Here is a 24,982-nt window from a genome sequence, read left to right on the forward strand (position 1 = left end):
GCGCTTTGTATATTTGTGTCGGTATTTCGCAAATCTTTGCCACATCTCTACAGTGTGGCCGCATGTTCAGAAGTTATAACTGTTTTGGTTATATGATTGTGCAGTTCTCTAATGTCATAGTAACCAAAGTTACCTGTACTTTTGTATTGAGATTATCATTGTATCTTGAATGTAATATAATATCGCTTCACACTATACTAGTGTTATATCTATTAAAATGTTATGGAACCCTGAGTCTGTGAGTCCGACTTGATCCGTTTTTATATATCAAATAAAATTTTTGCGTTGTCTGTATGAACTGACAGCTAAAGAAATTAGGAGTCAATAATTTATATTAAAAAAAAATAAAGCGTTGCACTCCGGAAGTGGCGTCAAAAGTGAAATCTTGAAAATTAACGTTGTGCTTTCTTTTGAATGTTTTGGAATGGTTAGGCAATGATTTCGCACGAATTGCTTTCTTTATCAGCACAAAAGTACTAGCATTTATGTGGTTAAATACAATATGCATTTATTGCTCTATCGTACACAAAAATGACAATTTATATAACATAAAAAAATTAATACTTCAGAACTATTACAATTATTTTACATTAAAAAGTTCATCTCTCAGAAAAATCAACTTACATTCACAATGATTGTCTTACGAGTTTTCGTCCTGACGCGAGTTTAACATTTTATACCCATCCCAAGAAAAATGCTCAACGCCGCTTAAGAAGTTTTCATTTCAAAATTTACACAGCTGAGATTCGATCCCTCGACCTCGCGGTGTTTCGGCTTCGCAATCAAAATGATTCAATCAATGCGCCAATGAGCATATGACCATTAAGTTTAAATAGCCGAACTATAATTAGATAAATCTTTCATCCATAATTTCAACGACTGTCTTACGAATTTTTGATCAAATCACGTGTCCTGACGCGAGTTTAACATTTTATACCCATCTCAAGAAAAGTGCTTTACGTCGCTGAAGAAGGTTTCACTTCAACATGAGACGAGAGAATTCCTTTGTACATTAAGATGTTGAATAATTTAAATGAAACTGAACAACCCTAGCGCGAATGGAGCGAATTGAAGAAAAATATGAGGTTTGAGGGAAACTAGTGATATTCAGGAGCGGCCGGTATGTGACCGAATGATATTAATTTTCCCAACATTTGTTACTATTTTCTGGAATACTGAATTCCGTGGTTTGCCTCACACCGTAAGATCCTTTTCAATATTATTAAATAATTATGGCTTACAGTCTCCTGCTAGCATATTTGATTATTTTGTTTGTTTCGTATAGTATACCAATTTCAAGGCACATAATATAATGGAATGACTGTATAATAAAACAAAAAGAAGATTCTTTTTGTACTGATTAAAATATTATACTGCATAATGTACTACTTATTATTATAACAAGAAATACCAAGACTTTATGAAAAAACAATTTAAAGTCAAACAATCGAATGTGATCCATAGTTTAAGCCCTCTTTATTACAGATTAGACATACAAGAAAAACAATATTATAAGAACATTTCTGTTAATAGTTAGTTATAATAATAATAATGATTTATTTAGGATTCGTCCATACATGAGATTACATCCATATTTGTTAGTACAATTTTAAAACAGTTATAACTAAAAAGAATGACAATCATTATCATCTCAGCCAGAAGTCGTCCACTGCTGGACAAAGGCCTCCCCCAAAGATCGCCACGCCAATCGGTCGTACGCTGCCCTCATCCAACCTATTCCGGTGGCCTTAACCAACCCCCCAAATTAAAAACATGACACAATATACTGAGAGAATTTTGTATTATTTAGAGAAAACAAAGAGCCCCAAACTGTATGTGTAATTGTGTAGGTAATAATTGAAGTATTCTTTTTTACATACTCAGAAATGTACTAGGGGTTAACACACACAAGTTCTATAATATATCACATTTGATCAAAGACCGTAAGCCTAGGAAATACCACTCCTATGTAAGCCAATATTTGTAGCCAGCCTGAGGCAATAGGTTGCACAATAACGTATTTAAAATAGGTCCAACAGCAACAAACAAAGTATAATTTAGCAAATACAATAAAATATAAAGTTTAAAATATTTTTCGCGTTCAATGTTTCATTATAGTCAGTCAGTGTTATTATTTTGTAATACTCGTAGCTATAGCTGAGTTGCTTCCTTGCTTTTCCGAGTGGAAACTGAAGTTGGTGCTGGAGATTGAAAAACAATTAAGAAATATGATCCCACGGCTCGTAAATGACTACTATATTATAGTTTTTGTACGATTGCATTAAAATATTATAATGTATGCTACACACTTCACTTTCTTGAGAAGTATTTATATATTATACTAGCTGTTCCCGCCCGCTTCGCTGGGCAAAATTTAGAAGGAAATAATTTAATGAAGCAACGTTGGAATTCGAAAAAAAAAGTAGCCATAAACCATCTAGAATAAATTTCGCATCGAATGGTAGTAGTTTCATGTCGATAAGATCAGTGGTTTGGGCGTGAAAGAGCCTCAAACAAAGACCATTTTCATTGAATATAATATGGACTAGCTGACCCAGCAAACGTTGTATTGCCATATAAAGTAAAAATTAGATGACGACTGACTCTCAGACCTACCAAATATATAGTACATAAAAGTTATCGTACTATTTAATCATTATATTCGATTGCCAATTTGCAACTCTATTGCGTATCTGAGGATGGAATAGAATAATATTAAAATCGCTATACAAAAATACGTGTTGATCGTAGAGGGGTGAAAATTTGAAGTTGTATGTATTTTTAATGCTGAATCATAATAAAATAAAAATAAATAAATTTCAAAATGTTAAAAAAATATGTAGGGGTGGGTGACCCTTATTTAGTAGTATGAAAAATATATGTTAGCCGATTCTCCACCCTAGCCGATATGCACGCTAAGATCCGCGAAAATCGGTCGAGCCGTTTCGTAGGAGTTCAATTACGTACACCGTACACGAGAATTTTATATATTAGAAGATATATTTGATGTTATTTTGTATTTTTCGGTCAGATAGATAACAATTTAGATACGAATCTATGTGACAGCCTTTGTGGAATTGAAGCTCGCATGAATTTTGTCAACATTGTAATATTCTTTCTTCTTTTTTTTGCTCGTATATTATTACGCACTAAGTGTGTGTGTTACTCGGGAGTATGTGTTGTGGGTTTATTGAGGCCCTCGGCTTCGGCCAATCAAATACCAACACTTTCAAAGTGATCGCTTGTTTTTTTGTTGTGAATAATAATTTTCTATTATAATACAGTACAAGAAAATACAAGTAACTTTGTCAGCTTGAGTATTAGCAAGCTCACGGTCGCCAATTATGTGGATTTTATTAAATTTGTAACCTCCCGCGAACAGAGTGACCTCGCTCAGGTAAAGTGGTCCACTTAAGAAAATGTCGAGGAGCCACTTTTCACCTTTTCTCTTATTATGGCTACTAGATACTTATATATTCGTTTTAATGGAATCAAGTCTGACTCTGGCACTGTATCTAGTCCTTTTAAATTTAACATTTGAATTAATAATTAATCTTAAAGTAAATAGATGTTTTTTCTTATCTCAGATATTTTCAAAGTTAATAAACACGTTTTTATTATGTTCACCTGTTGCTGACGCAGGTTCGAGTCCTTCAAAAATTTTGCTTACAAAATTTAATTTCTATAATTAATCCCAGAATTGAGGGTTATCACTTTAAAAAATAATAACAATATGTTTAGCATCATCTGTAACTATATCAGTAATGATATTTTCCACCAATGCGCAAATCTTATATTACTGTTGAAATTTTGCGTACATATTAAGAAGGGTCGAGGTCGTGTTTTTGTTTTCGCTAAGTTATGGAGATTTATAAACAGTAGGCCTACGTAATAACGAGTAATATTAGTAGTACTCCTAAATACCTAAAAACCTATTTAAGCGCTTTGGCACAGTTTGTCCGCAAGCATCCAGTGCGCCTTGCGAATGCATTTCACTTGGCCACTAGAATAAGTCAGATTATGTGTGAATTATTTACGGAATAGAATAACAAACAAGCCTGCAGATCACCGGATAAGCACTTCGGTATTTATGACAACATAGCGACATTGTTTCGCTTATATTTTAACATTCTGATCATGTAGTCTGTACATATATTATATAATACTCTGTACTATAATACTCTGTACTATAATACTCAGTACTATAATATTACTCTGTACTATAATACCCTGTACTATAATATTACTTCTGCTTCCCAAGTGAGTTTGTAATGATTCGTCTGATAAATGTTTCTGACATATTTTCCTCTCGACCTAGCTGTTCACCCCTGATCCGCAGCAGTTCCATTCATATTAGCTGTAGAAATTAATACAGTTAATATTATTTCCCTTCACAACTCTCTTCGTACAAATATTTATACAGCTCCATCACTTCTTAAATACATTTCCTACCTCACACTTATAATATTAAGGCGTGCGGCCAAGCGTGTACCTTGTCAGAGATGTTACATCAATTGTGATATAGCCTCCAGATTATGTTATCGAAGCTCGTAACATCAGAGGTGACTCGACGAAACTGCTCACGGCCCATTTACCCTGTCTGCGCGTTACGAGATCTAATTGTGCGGAAAAACCGTCTCTAGTAATGATCATCGGCCTTAGAAATATGGATTTAATATTAGCTATATTTATATGTCCACCTAACTTATGCGCTTAGTGATATATCATTATACTAGCTGTCCCACTAGACGCTGTAGTCTATAAATGAAACAAAAACGTATTTGTGATTGTTTTAATAATATGTAGTTAAAAATGATTAGGATTAATATCACTTTTGTGTGAACAGCTTTTAAATTACCGCTCTATAATTGCCAATTTTTTAATGTTTATTAGTACATTTTTATCCTTAAGGGATAGACATATGCCATCGCGGACTTTTCTATAGTCCTTTATAAGATACATAATTTAAGGGTTTTGATAGTGTTTTCGTTGAAAACTCCGCGACTGCAATTTTATTTTTCGACAACTCCAACAAATATCGTTAATGTATACAAATATGAATCAGCATCAAAATCGGTGCTATAGTTTTTGTGTTTATCGTGAACAGACAGACAGACATGGCGGAGGACTTTGTACTATAATATGTGATATGAAACTCGTTTGCTTTAGTAGTTGATCTCGTACTAAATAATTTTTTGAAGTTAAAATTTGTGTTGTAACAGGAACGGTTAACATTAAGGTTCGCCTTATTGATGATCTAAATATAAAACTTTAGAAATATAATTCACTCTCAGATGTAATTGAAAGTGGTTGTAATTCTTTAAACTGTTTAACTTACCTTTAAAAGAAAGAAATAAGTAAAATTATATTATGTTGAGGAATAAGAAGTATTTTTTTTAATAATGGATGGAAATCCATCAGTGACACAAAAAGCTTCCTTGGACAAACGAATGAAATCGACCCATTTCTTAAACAGATGAAAAATGGGTCACATACGACGGAGTACACATTTTATAACAATTTCCGCCACGTGACGTGCATTTTCGCTTTTATTTAAGTGAAACCGATCAAGGGCGTGCAAGACGGACATTGAGTATTCCCTACTAATCTACAAGATGAACACTATACAGAAATTATTAAAATACGGTAGTAATTTAAAGTATCCCTTTAAATATTTTCAATCTGATTCCGCCATTTTGAAATTTGCCACACGTAACCAGTTTTACTATTTATCACAAAATTATTACAGTTTTGTAATTGCTGCAGATTGTAGCAATACTTATATATATGTAGTTGTTAGTAGGGTTAAAGATTAAAATTAATAGGGTTAAAGGTTAAAATCAATAGGGTTAATGGTTAAAATTAATAGGGTTAAAGGTTAAAGTTAATAGGGTTCCTATTTGTACCTTTCGATTACGCAACCTGAAAAAGTAAAAAAAAAAACATATCGGTTGACTTCCATTTTGAACACACTGTAACTCACAACTGAACAGACGAAATGAAAGACGGTAAAAATTCGATACTTCAAGAGATATCGAACACTATGTTACTACTGTCTCTTTCTGCCAGTTCAGATGCTAAAGCATTAAATAGAAGTAAAATTCTTGGATCCAACAATAAATCACAGAAATAAATTAGAACTTGGTGTTCCAAATACCCTCCGGAAATTACCGAGCTCCATGTAGTGCAGATTGCACGTTAGGACCTCAATTTTTGGATATCAGTAATCGAATTTAAACCACATAATGTTCATGTATTTTTTTTTTCAAAATTGAAATTTAACTCACTTATTGTACGCCAGCAACACCCTTTTTAAATATTCAGACCTGAGAAAAACTGACGCAGGAAACTCATCAGGCTTCTTTTTATTAATACAATAAATTATCTAATTAAATAGCCTGGGGGCGGTGGCTCTATTCCCATAGTGTCGTATCTCAATGATACGACAGAGTAATTTATATTAATGTGTAAACTTTACATTTACACATAAATCTTTTCAACAATGCTTTTGATCATGTAGAAGAATACATCGCTGAATAAAAGATTTACAAACGCGACTTAACCGAGTATAATAAGTTTTTGTTAGTTAGTGGTGTTAAAATCGTATATGGTTGTCCATTGAATGCTGAAGTAAAATAGAATATAATTGTAAGATACGTTTCGTGCCTTCATACTATCCTACGTCATGAAGGATATCGATGTCCTCTCGATAGAGGGGCTGTTTTTGTAATAAACTTTTGTACCAATGGGACAAGGGATAACTTGTATGACAATCGTCTTAGGAAAAATAGTCGCAGTTTCTTATTTTTAAGTAATATCCCTCTCTTTTGGCATTAAATATACAAACTTAATTGAGAGCGACATCTCAAGTCAATTTCGTAATATACAATTATTGGGGTTGAACAGGTTATTATAAAGTAGATCCTGTAGATGGAGCCACATCCTGAGAGTTGAACAAAAGATACCAATATTTACGATCTATGCGTCTCTCGGAAGGTTGGCTCAGTTTGTAAGAGCGCTCGGACAGAAGCCGAGAGGCGCGGGTTCGAGTTAATCCATAAATTTGGTAAAAATTAAATTTGTATATAATAGATGCAGTTGTTTCCTGTCTGCACAAGAATGTTCTGGGGATATAAAAGCCCCAAAAGTTGCTGAAGACTCTTCTCATCAGTCACCCAATCAGGTGTGTAGCTAATTGGTTATATCACCACAACTCGGTCGCTAGTGCATCGTCCGCTATGTAGCAGAGGGATATCGTTAGCCCTGGATCTACCGACGTACCTACTCGAATGAATCTGCACGCAGGTGAGGATGACGATTGGGGCAGGAATGATGTAGAATCCGTTCTCCGCCTCACCCCACATGAATCAATACATATTCCAAGTTGCTCCTTCCCTAATAACCGGTTTCACCGCATGTACCATTGATGTCAAGAAGACGGATGTGAAACTCGAATGCTCTTTCAACCCGTGAAACAATTCTATTGAAAACCTATATCCTGAGCCCGTCCGTTGAGCGGAGCATTCCACTCTTCCATTTCCCAATTGTTTATGTTATTCTAGTATATCTTTGATATTATGCATCTTAAATATAAAACTGGCCAAGTAAAGTTTGTAAATGTAATATCTTTATGTATATTACGGTCATTTTGGAATTTTCCATCTAGATTTTTATTATTTCTCGTCATACCGGAAGTTGTATCAATACACACTGTTTTAAATCCCGTGTCTAATAGGAAAAGCCTATTGCGATTTTCGAGATACAGGCTGATGACCGGTGGGCATCGCTTAGCGTAAAAAATCTGTGTATACCTAGTTTTGCCATAAATACTGAAACAAAATACAAAAGTTTTTCTATTGCAAATTACATTTATTACTTTTACAGTGTTTTAGTTTAATACATAAATATAAAACATTTTGAAATATAAAAAGCTTATACGAAGTGGTCTCCATTGGCTGCAATACAGTCCTTTAAACGTTGAAGCCAGTTAGCACGCACTCTTTCCATGGCGTTTAGAGAAAGCCGTACTCTCTAAAACTGACCATAAATCATTATCCAGCGGATTAAGATCGGGACTAGACGACGCGGAAGGCCAGTCTTCAGCTCCCAAAAAGTCGGAAACGTTCGTTTCCAACCAAGATTGCGTAGACCGAGCTTTATGACCCAGTGCTGTCTTACTGGAAGGACCTTACTTGGTTATTGAACATGGTGTTGTTAAGCGGCTTCACTAACTGCTTAAGAATGGTTTTGTGATACATTTGTGAACCATGTTTTGATACCTCACTCCTTCCTAGCTAATACCCCTAATGACAGGATTTCTTCGAATTCTTTCCCTTGCTGCTTTGACCACCTCTTTCGTACGAACACTACGTGGACGGCCATATCTTTTTCCGTCACAAACAGAGGAGGTCTCATTGTACCTACTAATAGCCCGGTACACAAACATTTTACTAATTCCAAGCGTATGGATAGTTTTAAAAATTGCATTAGGCTCCATACCTATATAATATTATATTCATATTTTGTGGGAAGCAATCACAGCGATTTGGTTCTCTTTATCACCCCACTTCATTTAAATATCGCAAAATATTGTACAATGGCACCAAAATGAGAAAACTCAATGAACAAACATATGAAAATGACAGATTCCAAATTCAACTATAATATATAATAATAATATTTTGTTTATTTTTATTTAAACAGTATTTGTTATTGAAACAGTATTTATGGCCAAACTTGGTAGGCTGAAAGACAGACTAGTGGTAAGCGGAGTCGGATACTACTGACATATAAAAAACTATCAAAACTCAGTCCCAGTCAACAACAGAGTAGTCTACAAATCTTTATGCAAGTAAAAAAAACTACGTTTAAAAAAACCGTTTTGTATCGAGATCCCCATTAATGTTTCTTTCGTTCCAAACAACTTATATTATTACTGTTACAACTGTTATTTTTAATACTTTATTTTTAATCTTTATAATAGTGTTACGGTATTTAATTTAGTATTTTAAGATTTTAATTAATATTGTAAATTGTTGTGTTTTTGTGTGAGTGTTTTTTGTATGCTAATAAAGTGTTTCTATTTCTATTTCTATTTTCTATTATAAATGTTAATCTACGCAGGCAAATTCGCTGGCAATGCCTTGTTATATAATAATCTCATATAAAATATTTATGAGATCAGACAAGTGGGAAATATTACAGACATTTTTGTCCTATTAATATTAATAGACGCTCAAAACTATTAGCTTTTATAAAGAAACAAAATAATCTACTCGTGTGAGTCGAAACACATAATATTATCGTTTATAGAAAACGGCAGTTTCCTCTGCATCGTTACTATTTATATCTCAGAATACAATAAGGTACTTACAATAATATAATATCCTTTGAAGTCATGCAGAAGGAAGAACCTATTGTTAGAATTTCGACGATTGAAGCACTGAATACATCTGCTCTAAAGTTGTAAACTTAAACGATTCTATATCTTATTCTATTGTTTTAAAGTTGCTATTCGCGAGCACGTACCAATATTAAAATTGGAATTCCGATTTTAGTTAAAAGTTCCTTTACAACTATTTTGGCGACAAACCAATAGGGAGAACTTGTTCGGGAGTTGTGAACGAGCGACTTTCGGATTGTCGTTTGCGATTGAAAGTTCTGTAACTGTTCTTTTTGTTGACAACTTCTGCTTGACCTTGTCAGAGCATATTCAAATGGTCCGAGAAAAATATCTGGCTTTTATTTGAATGATTTTGTTGATTTGTGTATAATTTAGTTTTTTTGATACTATTCAGTTATATGATACAGATTTATTCGCCGTTAGGATAAGAACTCCATATTTTTTTTATAATGAAAATAAGGGACGAGGCGAGTAGGACGTTCAGCTGATGGTAATTTATAGGCCCTGCCCATTACAATGCAGTACCGCTCAGGATTCTTGCAAAACCCCAAAAATTCTGAGCGGCAATACAACTGCGCTCGTCACCTTGAGACATAAGATGTTAGGTCTCACAGTAATTTCACTAGCTACAGCGCCCTTCAGACCGTGAAGATCTTCACAGCAGAAATAGGCGCCGTTGTGGTACCCATAAACTAGCCTGCATCCTGTGCAAAGTAGCCTCCCACTGGTATAATATATTTTTTTGTTTTGTAATTGCATTTCATTGAAAGCTTTAGGTAGAACCGCGATATAAGTTCAACACTTTCATTACACAGCATAATAATATTTCGCTTATAAGTGTTAGAAAAAAACAATGAAAAATATGTATTGATATATTTTTGAAATCCTAGTCGTTCCTAAACAATTATAGTATTATTTATTATAATATTATCAAATATTATAGGCGAGTGGTTCATCCACATCTGACACTCAACTTCAAGAATCTACCGTTCGATCACACGATATTTAAAATGGGGATAGAACAGGATCATAACACTAGATATCCTTATTCCTGAGGGTCTCGGGACGGGATATTTAGATAAGTTACCGACACAGTCGTGAAAATATCGTATATATAATACTAGCTGACCCGATAGACGTTGTTCTGCAGATAATAAAAAAATATATAATAGGAATTTGCCAAAACATTTCAATACATTATGAATTATTTTTTTAAAATGCTGGTATAAATGTTGTTATAATGAAATTGTTTCACAGCGGAACTGTCAAACTGGGCGTCACTAAATTCTCTCATAGAAAATATGTCCATACAAAACAAATATTGAAAATAAAAATAATTATGGGTCTCAAATCGAAATAAAAACTATCCTATCTCAAATTGGACCAAACTGCACTCCATGAAGTAATCCCCATTTAAATCCGTTCATTACTTCAGGAGTCCATCGCGGACAAACAACGTGTCACGTAATTTATATATATTAAGATTTAATTCAACTTGTGTTAATATATAGTAGAATATCTATATCCGATTTTCTATAAATCGAAAGATATATAGTATCAAAAATACAACTGGAAATTATAATTATTGAGCGTGAAAAATATTCCATCCATTCCTCAAAAAATACTTCAGACCTGAGAAGAACGGTTGTGAAAATATCAGCATTCTTTTTTTCAAATAAAATTTCGGTATAATAAAATTATCTGATTAAATGCCTGGGGCGGTGGTTTTATTCCCAAGGTACCCAAATACCGTATCATTAAGAAAGTAATTTTATAATATTGTAACGTTTATACCTCATAAACCTTTTTAAAGAAGTCTTTTGAATTTCGTAACACATTTGTTTTGTACATTTTGTTGTAAAAGTACATGAATCGCCCAACAAAAGACTTACTATCTCGTCTTAACCGAGTTGTCTGTAGGCATAGTAAATTTATGTTTTTTCTTGATGCTACACTACGAAAAGCCTCGTTGTATCGTTGAACTTAAACTCGTTTATTTAAAAGTCATCAGTTAATACTAACAAGCGAATATAATACATATTAACCACCCTCTAAAACTCGAAAATTTTAATTAGTACCTTTAAACTCAAAACTAAGTAAAATTTATCTAATCCCCTGAAACCTGATGGTGTGATTTCCCCGGCCGATATATGTATACTTTTTTATATATAATCGCTTATAAAATGCTCACAGAATACCTTTATTTATTTACGGTGTGTGTAGATGATGCAGCTGCTGTATTCAATAACTTTAATTTTGTATTAATTTACATTTACTTTTTTGACTTTCTCGTGTAAGGCATTACAGACTATTTGACGTTTGAGTATGTTTATTGCATCACATTATGTATAGAGCGTCATTGCTTTACATACAATCAAGACAATCAACTTTAGTCTCAAAGTGGCAGAAATGTAGAGTTGCGTGGATTGATTGACGCACGTTTGCTCTACCCGTTACCTGCCTACATAAATTTTTTACCCGTGTTTCGTCTTCAAAAGTCTCCCTCGTTGGCGTAATTAACCACTCATTTCGGCTTGCTCTATATTAAGGTCACTGCTCTTAGAGCTCAAATCTCGACAGACACAACTTTTTATATTAAACTTACGAAGTTTATTTAATTATTTTCCAGTTTTGCTTTTATTGCTAACCGTATTCATCTAAACTATATTTTCTATAATCGAGAAATGTAATTAAATTTCGTTGGATACACTCAAAACCGGTACGAGCCTCTAGATAGAGCTTCATAGTCCAGATGTCACAATTTTCTTGGTCAAAAGTTTCATTTTCAAGTAAACAATTTGTTATGTTTATAAAGTGATAACTCTCACTTCTGGGATTAATTACACAAATAATACAATATTCTTAGTCAGGTACTTCTTCAAACTTGAGCTACCTGCCAGTGTAATTAATATCAAATGACAATGCCCATTATTTTATGGAACTCCGTGTTGCTTCAAATTCAAACATTGCTTTTGAGAGACTACATATACTATTTTTACACCTACAGAAGTTATATTTGTAAAAAAAACCCGCGTTTCCGAAATATTTTACAAAATCGAACATAACCTCAAAACTAAGCAAGTAGATATATTTTGTTCAATGATACCAATAAGGTATTTTATATTGACAAGTTATACAAGAACGAACATTATTACTCTAAATACAGACTCAATCCGCTTTAATTAGTAAGAATTAAGCTAAGTTCATATGGCCGCGCGGCACCGCGCGCCGACGCGCGATGTGAGAGTTCACATGACAGGGTATATACGAGCGCCAGTCTGGCATTAACATTGATATACAATGGACGTGGAGGAGGCAATTTGCTTGTGGATTTTATATAGAAGACTGAGACGTCGCAGAAGACGACAAAGGCGATACTGGGTGCATCCAATATTAAGTGACAGACTTTCTTCAAGCCTGTTTGTCACCTTATACCCTAAGTTGAGGTTACATGAAGAAATTTTTTTTAATTATTTCCGTATGTCAGTTGCAACCTTTGATTTTTTATACGATTTCATTGAAAATGATTTAAAATCCAGTGAAAATGCTGTAAGATATTGCATATCACCAAAAGAAAAACTCATTGTAACATTGCGGTAAGTTAACTGTTTATTAATCATAATCACAGTAAAAATTATAAAAAATAAGAAATTATGAGCGAGGCTTCTTGGCAAATTAACTTTTAGTTTAATTGAACAGATCTAATTCTTGAGAATCTTCGTATGACGGGTCACAAGTAACATCACCCGGGGGTGATGTTGCTTGCGATGAACTTGTGGGAGGTGAAGTGTATGAACTAGTTGTATAGCCATATTGTGTTGATTCTCTATCAGAGTACTGCATTGGGTTGCTATATTGAGAACTTTGAAATGAAGCATGATAGTTTCTGGGTGGTCGTTGTGAGCTATATGAAGTAGACGGGTAGTTAAAATCTTCAAGTGGCTGTGCTCGTGTAGCTTGGTATCGTTCTAATAAATTATAAATTTCAATTTTCAGTTTTAAACGCCGGTTTTCAGGAACTTTTTTTATTTCCCTAACCAATGAAAGACAAAATAATTTATCTTCATCGTCATCTTTCTTTTCTGCTGCATTATTATTTCGAGTATTTATGCTTTGTTGTAAAAGATTTGCAAAATGTTCATCGGCAGGGTGAAGTTTGAATTTTTTCCGGGGCACATTTTCTGTTGAAGCTTGAACGCCGCTGCTGTTAACTGCACTATCCAAATCAGGATTCTCTGTAACTTCCGCAACATCAAGGCTGTTGTCAGTTTTTCGTTTCTGGACAACTTGTTTAAGAAATGACAATCTTTGGAAATACGAAAATGAAGATGGTGTTGATGCTGAGGAACCAGACTTCAAATGTTTTGTTTTCTTAAGTTCTTTTACATAGGCATCTCGTAAATTTTTCCATTTTTTTTGCAAAATCGATCCTAGAAAGTAAATAATTAATTATTAGTTTTCATTGCAAAACTATTGAAAAATGTTGTACGATACGGGTGCATAAAGAGTCCTTATGACCTACTCGTACTTTATGCAAATTGTACTTTGTGCACTTTAGGCTCACGTGCCACACTGTAAACACTCGCTATGAATGTGTTTTCTTTGTAGCACTTATTCAGTAAAGATTTCCTTAAAAGAAATAGACATAGACATAGAATTAGGAATAGGAATAGGAGTAGGAATAGGAGTAAGTAGGGGTAGGAATAGGTATGGGAATAGGAATTTGACGAGGAATAGGAGTAGGAATAGAAATGGAATATTTATCGTGGCACGTGAGCATATGCACTTTATGCTCGCGTGCCACACTGTAAACACTCGCTATGCTTGTGTTTTCACTGTAGCACTTATTCGGTAAAGATCTACTTTATGCACGTGTATCTTAAATAACTATTATGTTACAGGTACCTAGCAACTGGTTCTTCATTTGCAGAGTTACAATATGGTTATAAAATTGGCAAGTCTACGATATCGGGTATAATTAAGCAAGTGTGCCAAGTTTTTTGGAGAAATTTAAAAACTTTGGTCATGAGTCCACCAACAAAAGAAATCTGGACACAAATATCTATACAATTTGAAAATAAAGCATATTTTCCAAATTGTGTTGGAGCGTTGGACGGCAAACACGTTCGTTTAATACAGCCACCAGAATCAGGATCAATGTATTACAATTATAAACACTTTTTCTCATTAGTTTTAATGGCTTTATGTGATGCTAACTATTGCTTCATATGGATAGACGTTGGAGCTTACGGAAAAGACAGTGATTCGGGTGTTTTCAAGGAAACGTCATTATTCAAAAAACTCTCAGAAAATTCGTTGAACTTACCAGAGCCTAGATCTATCACAAATAATGAGAGCGATGCATTTAAACTACCATACGTAATTGTAGCTGACGAGGCTTTCGCTATGACTAAAAATTTGATGAGACCCTATGGTGGTAAAATGTTGTCAAAAGAAAAAAAAATATTTAACTACCGCCTTTCTTTAGCACGAAGGTATGTCGAATGTACATTTGGCATAATGTGTAACAAGTGGCGTATCTTACACCGGCCAATAGACGTGAAGATAGATTTTGCTGTTGATATCGTCAAAGCTATTTGTGTTTTACATAACTTGGTAAGGATGAGAGATGGTATAAATCAGGATGATATGATCAATCCAGCGCCATTACCTAATGTGAATCCAACTAACAGTGGACGAGCAATCCATGAAGTAGATAATATTCGAACTAAATTCACAAATTATTTTGTTACTGAAGGTAAATTAGATTGGCAAGATAAAATGGTGTAATAGGTGATGATTTTATAAAACTTATTTTAAATAAATAAAACTAATTAAAAAACAACTTACCCAAATTTTTCTTTTTTTCTTCGGAATCATCATTTTTGCAAAAAATTAAAACTAGTTCTTCCCAAGACCTTCTTTTTAATATTTTATTTGAATAATCCTTAGAGTTAAGATTCCAAATCGCATCTCTTTTTTCGATTTCGTCGATAAGCAAATCGATAGGCACAATGTCATCTTCGGTACTCATTGCATCGATCTATGTGTCTTTCCGTCTCAAGGCGCGCGGATCAACTGAACAGGTCGATACAGGTTTGAAATACTTGGGCCGCGCGGCAGCGCGCGGTTCTAGATCTTGCGCGCGGGTCAGAGCGCGCCGCGCGTTGGCGTGCGGTACCGCGCGGTAATGTAGACGATAATTATCGTTTATATTGATCTTGTGCCGCGCGGTTCGTAGTTCCGCGCGGTACCGCGCGGCCATATGAACTTAGCCTTACGAGACATACTAAGCTTCCGGGAGTTACTTTATTTTTTACTACTTGTTACTTTATTTTCACAAAATTAAAAGATGGTTTCTAAATAAACGTAGCCTAAGTTACTCCTTATTACATCAGCTACCTGCTAAAAAAAGTCCCGTCAAAATAGGTCCAGCCATTTCAGAGATTAGCTGGAACAAACAGACAAAAATTGTAAAAAATGTACTTTTTGGTGTATGTACCGTATATATATTCATATACATGTAGTAAAAAACGGTTATTTCAATATCACAAACAGACACTCGAATTTTATTTATATGTATAGATGTATAGATAATATGATCTACAAGAATTGCATTTAACAGCATCATCCCTCCAAATAACGAAAGCAATCATAAACTGCTAAACCACAACATAACCAACAGAGAGCGAATTGTCAGAGTTGAAACATTTTAATTACTAGCGAGCTTTTATGTATCATAATTCAAATAGAGTTGCCAAACTGTTGTACACTTCCCGTCGATTTATTGTATGCGATTTGTTGAAAGTGATGCGATATCATGTGTTTTTAGATACGTTATACATTTAAATTACATGTTGTTTCGTTACATTTGTGTATTTTGTGTGATAATTGTGGTTTTGTAGAAGATTGATATTATAGAAGTTATCTACGATAAAAGGCATTTATTTTCTCGAAATTGATTACTTTAGATGATTCCTTTTGATGTAATTTCTAATATGCTAGATACTACTACCGCTTCGGAAACAAATGGCGCTCTGAGAGAGAAGAAGCGGCGCAAGAAACTCTCACAGAATTCTTTTTTGCGCTCGTTTTAATAAAAATATACAATATTGTACTGTCACTGCTATTGCTTAGTAATAATCATTATCTAGTCCCAGGCTGTCCGATCACTTAGATATTCAGCTGTGGAGTAGTAGGATTTAGGACAGAGCCATTTTTTTAAAAAACATTTAAATTAATTAATGGATAATGCCTGAACAGTGGCTGGGACTTTATTATAAAAGTATATACATTTACCCTTAAAGCTATTATGTATCTTATGAAGCCTACTAGAATTAATTACAAGCAATCCCTCATTTCTAGTGTTATAATAACGAAAATCACTATTAAGAGCAAAAATTCGTATATAGATAGGTTCGTAACTTCAGATCTATAGAGCGTACTTAGACTGTACTTATACTTTACTTACGTAAAATTTAGCTTTGTGTTGATTTCGTTTTTATAGTCATTGGACATCCGAAATAATGCTGAGCTTAAGCAAAGGCAGCCCAATGCTCTTACAAGTTTGCGTTTTATCATACTAAGCTCAGTTCTACGTAATATTACAAGATCCCACTGCTCAATTCAGCTAAATTCTGTTTTATTGATAAAAATAATTTTAAATGATTGCCGTGGGAGTATGCAATGTATAAGCGATAGGTTACCTATACAAACCTTACTGCAACTACCTGCAATTAATTTTTGTATTTTTATTTGCTGATATAGATTGCAACTATAGGTTTTTCAAATAAATTTTACGTAATTTTAAAGGAAATTATGTTAAGAATTGAAATGAAAATGCAGAGATTGCCACAGATACTTGCATAATCTAGCAATGGGATCTTAGGTTATAATAAGTAAAGTTTGAACATTTTAAGTATGCTTTATATAAGAATTCAGCCATTATCATATGAAAAATCCTAAATAATTTTTTAATTTATTTTTGCTTATGAATAACTCAGATAATCTTAAGCGACATAATTTATAAGTTGTCAAACCAAGTTTTAATCGATTTTTATCGCATGAATTTAATTGCGTCAGCTCAAACAGTGAATATTGCATGCGATTTAGCAGTTGATCATCTAAAATTGATTCTACTAATCTTCACGTTGTTTGCAATAAACGCTTATTCATTCATTTATTCATTCATTCATCTAAAATTGAAGCGTGAGAACGCAAACGTAAATAACACGTTTTCACATATTCTACATTAGCATTCATTGCTTTGACCCTTTGCGACTCTCATTATAATTAATTTAAATTCGTTTTGAATAAGTAATTTCGAATTTAATTTTGTCTTCGGAGTATTAAATCCATCATAATTAACCGAAGTCCTTTTTACGAAATTAATTGTTAAAATTCAAATGTTTTGTATTTAATTATAAACTTATCTACCGATTTGATTTGTGACTCCATTTGCGATATGTTAATGGTCTCGCCATACTTCTAGTTTACTTACGGCCGGCCGATCCCAATATTCAGTCTATCTCTTACTTGAGATAAAAATAGTAACTATCGTTGACTTTTCTGTATCCAATAAACTTATCGACGGTAACTCACCTTATCCGTACACGCTGTCTGTCCGTGGGACGACGTATACCTTTCCAGCGATAGAAGTTTGTATAAAAATTGCAATTCACGCGTCCCAATTTAAGGCGATAAGAATTACTTATCGGGTATATTCGGACAGCTTCAGATTATTGACAGCTAATTACTGACAGTTAAAAGTAGTAATTTATCTCTATCTGTAGATAGTATATTGGGAACGGCCGTAAATGAAGTCAAAAATACCCCGGCAGTGGTGACAGCTTTATTATTAGCGGGGTTAATTAATATCTGATGTTACCATTTTTTACCAGTAAAAGGGTCATTTGCGTGGGATGCCTGCTGTGGCATCTACAATACAACATTTAAGTAACGGGAAGCTTAGATGATTTATACATCTAGATTTCTATCTAGAGACTCTTCTCTTGCTGCTAGACAACCGATGAAAACAGGCCAGGTTTACGTAATTTTAATCTTCGTCTAACACTTTTGGTTTGTATCTCACTTTGTGTTAATGTTCGTGCATTGCTCAAAATAGGTGTTAAATGTCAACCTTATTTTTTTTACATCTTCGCAACTGTATTTTGCACTCATGTCCAAAAATATTTTATTTTTCGGTTTAATAAGGCTCATAAAAGGCATGTATATTCTCAAAATTGATTCCTTTACAATTCATTTTGATGTCATTTCTATTATACTAGATACTTCTACCGCTTCGGAAACAAAATGGCGCTCGCAGAGAGAAGAAGCAGCAAGAAACTCTCCCAGTATTCTTTTTATAGTACGCTGTAGCTAGTGAAATTACTGCTCAAATCAGACTAATCTTTTAATGTCTCATGAGACGAGCGCTATTTCGATGCTGCTCATAATTTAGAGTTCATTCAACAATCTTGCGAGGCTCTATTTTGTGATGGGCAGGGTACAATACTTTTCATTTGGTGATTGTATGGTTCGTTTGTCACTATTTCCCATAAAAAAATCGGTCAGAAAATTTTTTTTTGAATTATGAATTAGTTACAAAAAAATTCAATTTAAGCTTTTTAGTTTTCGTCTTTGTATGAATAATGGAGTAAAATCTATTTAAGTTGGCATTAATATAGCATTGAAATAGGCAGTGAATCTTAAATGAGGGAATGAAATTTTCGCGTGGAGTAAAAGTCCATCATAATAGTATCTGTCAGTCTCGCAATTTTTTACTCGAGATAGAATTATGATGTACCCTTTTAGAATCACAATTATGTCCCCTTCCCAAATATAATGGCTTGTTGATGTTCATTCGAAAATGTGACAGTAAAGTGATTGAACGGAGATTTAATTTGTTTCTGAAATGTTGAATTCTCTGTTATATTAGTAGTCTAGTTGCATTCCTACTTCTCTGTTATATTAGCTATGGAATGGTTTTTTTTACAATAAGGGACGAGACGAGCAGGACATTCAGCTGATGATAATCGATACGCCCTGCCCATAACAATGCAGTGCTGCTCTGGATTCTTGATAAACTCAAAAATACTGAGAGGTACTACAGTTGCGCTGGTCACCTTGAGACATACAATGTTAAGTCTCATTCGTCCAGTAACTTCACTAGCTACGGCGCCCTTCAGAGCGAAACACAATAATGTTCACACGACTGCTTCACGGCTGAAATAGGCGCCATTGTGATACCCATTATCTAGCTAGCATCCTGTGCAGAGGAGCCTACCACTGGTACAATATATAATCAAAACCAGTACCAATACGCTGACACGTAATCAAGAGTTATCTATCTTTTGTTTTGCTTATATATTATATATTTATACTTTGACCTTTGTTAAAATTTTGATTATAACTTTGTTTTTTATGATATTTTAATAAGAATAATGTGCTTTCAAATCGGTCACTCAGTACACACTTGTTTCGAAAAAAATATTCAAATTAATAACGATTTTTAGATGTTCTCTGTTATATGTACTATTAGACTTTTTATCGCCATTTTATGGCAATTCGTCAAATTTTTACAATTTTAAAAATTTCACAGTCTTAATAGATAACAGTCTGATCATATAGAGGTTATATTAAATTCACCATTTTATGTTTTTATGGAAACTTGAAATAATAAAGGCTGACTACGCTCCTGTATTCCTCTGGTGTTGCAGGAGAATGTGGGCGGTGGTGATCACTTAACACCAGGTGACGAATCGCGGTTGTGCACCTCTTCTATAAAAGATAAAATCTACATATTTAAATGATTTTAAAGTGAAACTTTTATTACACCGTTTCAAACTTTTTCGTTTGTGTTTTGCATGTCGCGTGACGGTCGGGCGGCAGTTCGCAGCAGCTGACCGTGTAGTGTATAGACTATTAATCATATCATTCCCATTTTATAAGCATAAAATTAAGATTGAAAAAGCGATTTTTATACCCTTAATGGAATATTATTCCAAAAATTTTTAGTTAAATGTCTATCATGTAAAAAAAAGTTTCACTTTTACCGTGGTTTCATAAAACCACGCAATCCTTTTTATCTGGTATTAAATGAATAATTATTAGAATATAATTACTCAGACATTATTTTACATGCTTTTTATTAGCTTCACCTGTATGTATGTTTGTTTGTAACCGACTCATTTGGGCGCGATTTTGACCCACTTTAAACGGCCAGATTTCGTTCAAACTTTGTAGGTTAATCGATAACCGATGATATTATAAAATTATTCCATTTTTCAATTTGCAAAACAAGATTTTTGTTAATGTATAAAATTTTCATTTACCAAGGCAGGAATTGATGTTAATTTTAAATTTCAACCATTTTTTTAACCGGTTTATCTAATATTAGGAAATTTTCGAATACCAAAGATAATTTTTAATTCAGCAAAGCAAATAATAGTTTAAAAAAAACTACAAAAACACGTCTTTATAAATGAACCTAATTTGGTTAAAGTTTAAAAGCAGGAATTATTTTCTATTTTTTAGTTAAATTTTCTGTAAAAAGAGTGTTTTTTAGTTTCTTTTTAAATACTATTTACTGTCAAAAGCGTTTGAAATATAAACAATGAAATCCGTGTGAATTAACGATTAAAGTATCCGGTTAATAATCGAAGCCGGAGTTAATCCGGTAAGCTATGCGTGCGGTTATCCGGTTAAGCGTTTAAACCTTAACTGTTTTCAAAATTACATTTTTCGTTGCTTTGCTTACAATTTTGCTGATAACTTTATATTTTATAGTTACTCTGTGTCAAAAAAGAGACTTTTTACTGTCTCGCATTTCTCGCCTTATTGCGCCTAAATAATTTTAATGCCAAACCACACTATACTGTTTAATTATTTTATTTATTGTCTTATTTATAACGATATTCTTGTTACATTATCAGAAAACGACCCTCAATTGGTTTATTAATCATGAATTAATGAGTATAGAGCACTAGTTAATTGATGGTAGGTCATAATCCCAACTCTTTACAACAATAATAAAGTATCCATTGAGCTTTGTATCTTCAGACACTAGGGAGATTATTGAGCTCGAAAAATAGTACATACAATCCACGATAGAAGATCCTTACTTTTGGGAATGATAGGTTGTCGTTCCGCCAGAATTAATTAATTTAAACATTCCGAAGCGATTAATCGTTTTCTTTGGGTCTAGCTACATCCCATTATGCAAACAACACTTCGACCATCGACTAACGGCCGTTTTCAATAACGTATCTCTAGCTATGGATAGATTGCTATCAACGTTTAATGACAAGACTTATCTATCCATAGTAAGACATAGACGACCTGTATAGCCGAGTGGTTAGCGATCCTACCTACAAAGCTAGAGGTCCCGGGTTCGAATCCCGGTAGGTGCAAGCATTTATATGATGAATATGTTTAAATGTATTTATGTATGTTTATATGAATTAATGTATGTTTAAGTAAGTATATTATTCTAAATATATCATTGTCTTGTAACCCACAACACAGGCTATATATGCTTAACTTGGGGCAAGATAATTTGTGTAAAAAGTGTGTCAATATTATAGTTATGTCCAATATAGCTTACTACTAGTTATAGTCCAATGTTATGTGTCGATAGGTTATTGATATGTAAGTAAGTGTAAAAGGATACATTTATCTACCTCTAGTAAGTTAAACTAAGGATAGAAAGGTTATTGAAAACGGCCGTAAGAATATACTAACATGTTTGACATGACAGCCCGATAGTGCAGACGTAACCAATTGTATTTGTCATTGTATGCGTTTCCTAGTTGTTGATTATACAGGGTGTCCCGTAATCAGTGGACCAACGGGATACCCGTGATAGGGGTGGTCATCATCTCTCGAAAACACCAAATTTTACTGTTCTAGGGCCAGTAGTTCAAAAGATATGATTTTTTAAGCATTATTTTGAAAATTCTACCCTTATCAACACAAAAGTTGAAAAAAAATATTTTTTATTTTTATTTTGCCCTGTTTCTTAACTTAAGGTGGCTGAGGAAACATGTGTCTTCACAATTAAATCCATTTTTGTGAATAAATATTGCCAAATTAAAAATTAAAAACCAAAACATGCGCAAATATCAAATAACTAAATTTGCAACGTGATGTTTGAAGCAAGCTAGTGCAAAAAAAATGTATGACAGCCTTGCGGACCATTATTTAAAAAACATCTGCAGTTCATACTGATTCCAAAAAGGTATAACAATATTACATTTTACAAAAAAAATAACTTAATAACCAATTTTAGACTCCAATTGCGAGAAACATTTAAGCGCTATCTATTCTGAGAATTATTTTGTTATCGAGAGAGAGATAACACAATATGCTATCTCTTTCTCGCTCAGGTACCTTTTTCGTTTACGGGGTCCTATTGGCCGACGCCTATGATCCCCACACCCTAATTTTTCAAATTATTCTTAGTTTCATCAGAGACTTGCTCATAGCTCGTAGCTGCACACGTGTTTTTTACTTCGCTACCATTACGACTCTTTTTTTTGGTGACTGACGCTTGAATTGGACCTTGTTTGTCTTTGTGATTTGGATACTGTTTGCCCGGATTTTATAAAATGCCTAATACCTATACTCCTCGTGAATATGCTGAGATGTATTTTATTTACGGTCTGTGTAATGCAAACGCTCGGCAAGCAGCCCGTACGTATCGTGAGCGCTATCCTAATCGCGACCGCTATCCGGATCATCGAATTTTTCTCCGTGTAAATAACGCGTATTTAGAAGGCAGAATTCCCGGAGCTGCAAACAACGTGGGAAGACCTAGAAGAGTCGATGAACTTCAAATACTGGCCGAAGTGACAGAAGAACCTTCTACGAGTGTTCGTCGTATTTCAAGACGTACTGGTATAGCAAAAACAACAGTACATCGCATTTTAAAAAGAAACAGTTTATACCCTTATCATATTCAACGAGTGCAGGCACTATTACCTGCTGATTATCAACGGAGGATAGATTTTTGTGCAGAGATGCTTCGCCGATGCCGACAAGATCCACTATTTTTCAATTCAATATTATGGAGCGATGAATCGTGTTTTAAAAGAGTTGGAGTGTTTAACATTCATAATTTACATGAATGGGCTGTTGTGAATCCACGTATTGTACGAGAAGATAGATTCCAGCACCAGTTTGGAGTCAATTTGTGGGCTGGAATCTTAGATGGTAAACTTATTGGTCCATTTGAGCTCCCACCGAGGCTTAATGGTGCTCGGTACTTGCAATTTTTAAGAAATGACTTAAGTAATTTATTAGCAAATGTACCACAGGAGGTATGTGAGAGGATGTGGTTACAGCATGATGGCGCACCCGCTCATTATTGCAGACAAGTGAGGGAATATTTAAACGAGTCTTACCCAAGTAGGTGGATTGGACGAGGAGGTACAATCCCATGGCCAGCTCGATCACCTGATCTTAATCCATTGGATTATTTTTTATGGGGATATTTTAAAGAATCCGTATATGAAACCGTTAACGATAACGAAAGACAGCTAAGACAAAAACTGAATGTGGTGAGTGAAAAAGTCAAAAATAATGAAAGGGCGTTAAAAAGTTTAAAAAGAAATTTTATAAGAAGATGCCGGCTATGCCTTAGAGTAAGAGGAAGACATTTCGAACATTTATTATAAGAAATAAATAAAAAAATTCTAACTATTTACTTTTGTTTTATTGTAAATTCCGCCAAGAAATTGCTATCTAATGTTGATTTAAAATAATTATTGTCTTTTATTGTTTCACAATAATGATTAATTATACCTTTTTGGAATCAGTATGAACTGCAGATGTTTTTTAAATAATGGTCCGCAAGGCTGTCATACATTTTTTTTGCACTAGCTTGCTTCAAACATCACGTTGCAAATTTAGTTATTTGATATTTGCGCATGTTTTGGTTTTTAATTTTTAATTTGGCAATATTTATTCACAAAAATGGATTTAATTGTGAAGACACATGTTTCCTCAGCCACCTTAAGTTAAGAAACAGGGCAAAATAAAAATAAAAAATATTTTTTTTCAACTTTTGTGTTGATAAGGGTAGAATTTTCAAAATAATGCTTAAAAAATCATATCTTTTGAACTACTGGCCCTAGAACAGTAAAATTTGGTGTTTTCGATAGATGATGACCACCCCTATCACGGGTATCCCGTTGGTCCACTGATTACGGGACACCCTGTATAAAATATCAAGTGTGACTATTTACGACATCATTTGCCAATTGAAATACTTTACTGTAATAATAGATTCGCCGTTTTTATCTTGGTGTATGTGTGAGAGATATTCTTCTTTTGTGCACGGTTTGTTCGTCTTAGCACTACTAAGCTCTAATTGTCGGGGACCCAGTGTTGTGTGAACGGCTGGATCACTTGGCGTTGCGTAGAGACGTCGCTTCATTGTGTGTCTTCTACCGCATTTATCATGGGGAGTGTTCCGAAGAGCTGTTTCAACTGATCCCTGCCGCCAAATTCCACCTTCGCACGACACGCCACAAGTTAGGATATCATACCTACTATCTGGATCGCTGGCGATCCTCCACA

General features: G+C 34.0%; 3 protein-coding genes across 3 annotated transcripts in view; 2 read left to right on the forward strand and 1 right to left on the reverse strand.

Annotated features, from left to right (window-relative positions):
- Positions 1-24,982, forward strand: part of LOC126975575 (dystrophin, isoforms A/C/F/G/H) — a 657,038-nt gene that overhangs the window by 276,580 nt on the left and 355,476 nt on the right. The window lies entirely within an intron of this gene.
- Positions 12,597-15,248, forward strand: LOC126975579 (uncharacterized). The gene is made up of 2 exons (XM_050823529.1): positions 12,597-12,999; positions 14,305-15,248. Exons 1-2 carry the CDS (start codon positions 12,704-12,706, stop codon positions 15,191-15,193), a joined length of 1,185 nt encoding a protein of 394 aa, XP_050679486.1. The 5' UTR covers positions 12,597-12,703; the 3' UTR covers positions 15,194-15,248.
- Positions 12,987-15,670, reverse strand: LOC126975580 (uncharacterized). The gene is made up of 2 exons (XM_050823530.1): positions 15,254-15,670; positions 12,987-13,833 (listed from the first exon to the last, which is right to left on the reverse strand). Exons 1-2 carry the CDS (start codon positions 15,435-15,437, stop codon positions 13,091-13,093), a joined length of 927 nt encoding a protein of 308 aa, XP_050679487.1. The 5' UTR covers positions 15,438-15,670; the 3' UTR covers positions 12,987-13,090.

Source organism: Leptidea sinapis, chromosome 36, assembly GCF_905404315.1.
Source record: "Leptidea sinapis chromosome 36, ilLepSina1.1, whole genome shotgun sequence".
NCBI lineage: Eukaryota > Metazoa > Arthropoda > Insecta > Lepidoptera > Pieridae > Leptidea > Leptidea sinapis.

What these genes read in the sequence shown, in the direction of transcription:
- LOC126975579 (XM_050823529.1), top strand. Translation starts at nt 12,704, where the DNA reads ATGGACGTGGAGGAGGCAATTTGCTTGTGGATTTTATATAGAAGACTG. An exon ending in AAACTCATTGTAACATTGCG is followed by an intron (nt 13,000 to 14,304) that starts GTAAGTTAACTG and finishes ATTATGTTACAG; the next exon opens with GTACCTAGCAACTGGTTCTT.
- LOC126975580 (XM_050823530.1), bottom strand. Translation starts at nt 15,437, where the DNA reads ATGAGTACCGAAGATGACATTGTGCCTATCGATTTGCTTATCGACGAA. An exon ending in AGAAAAAAAGAAAAATTTGG is followed by an intron (nt 13,834 to 15,253) that starts GTAAGTTGTTTT and finishes TTTACTTTCTAG; the next exon opens with GATCGATTTTGCAAAAAAAA.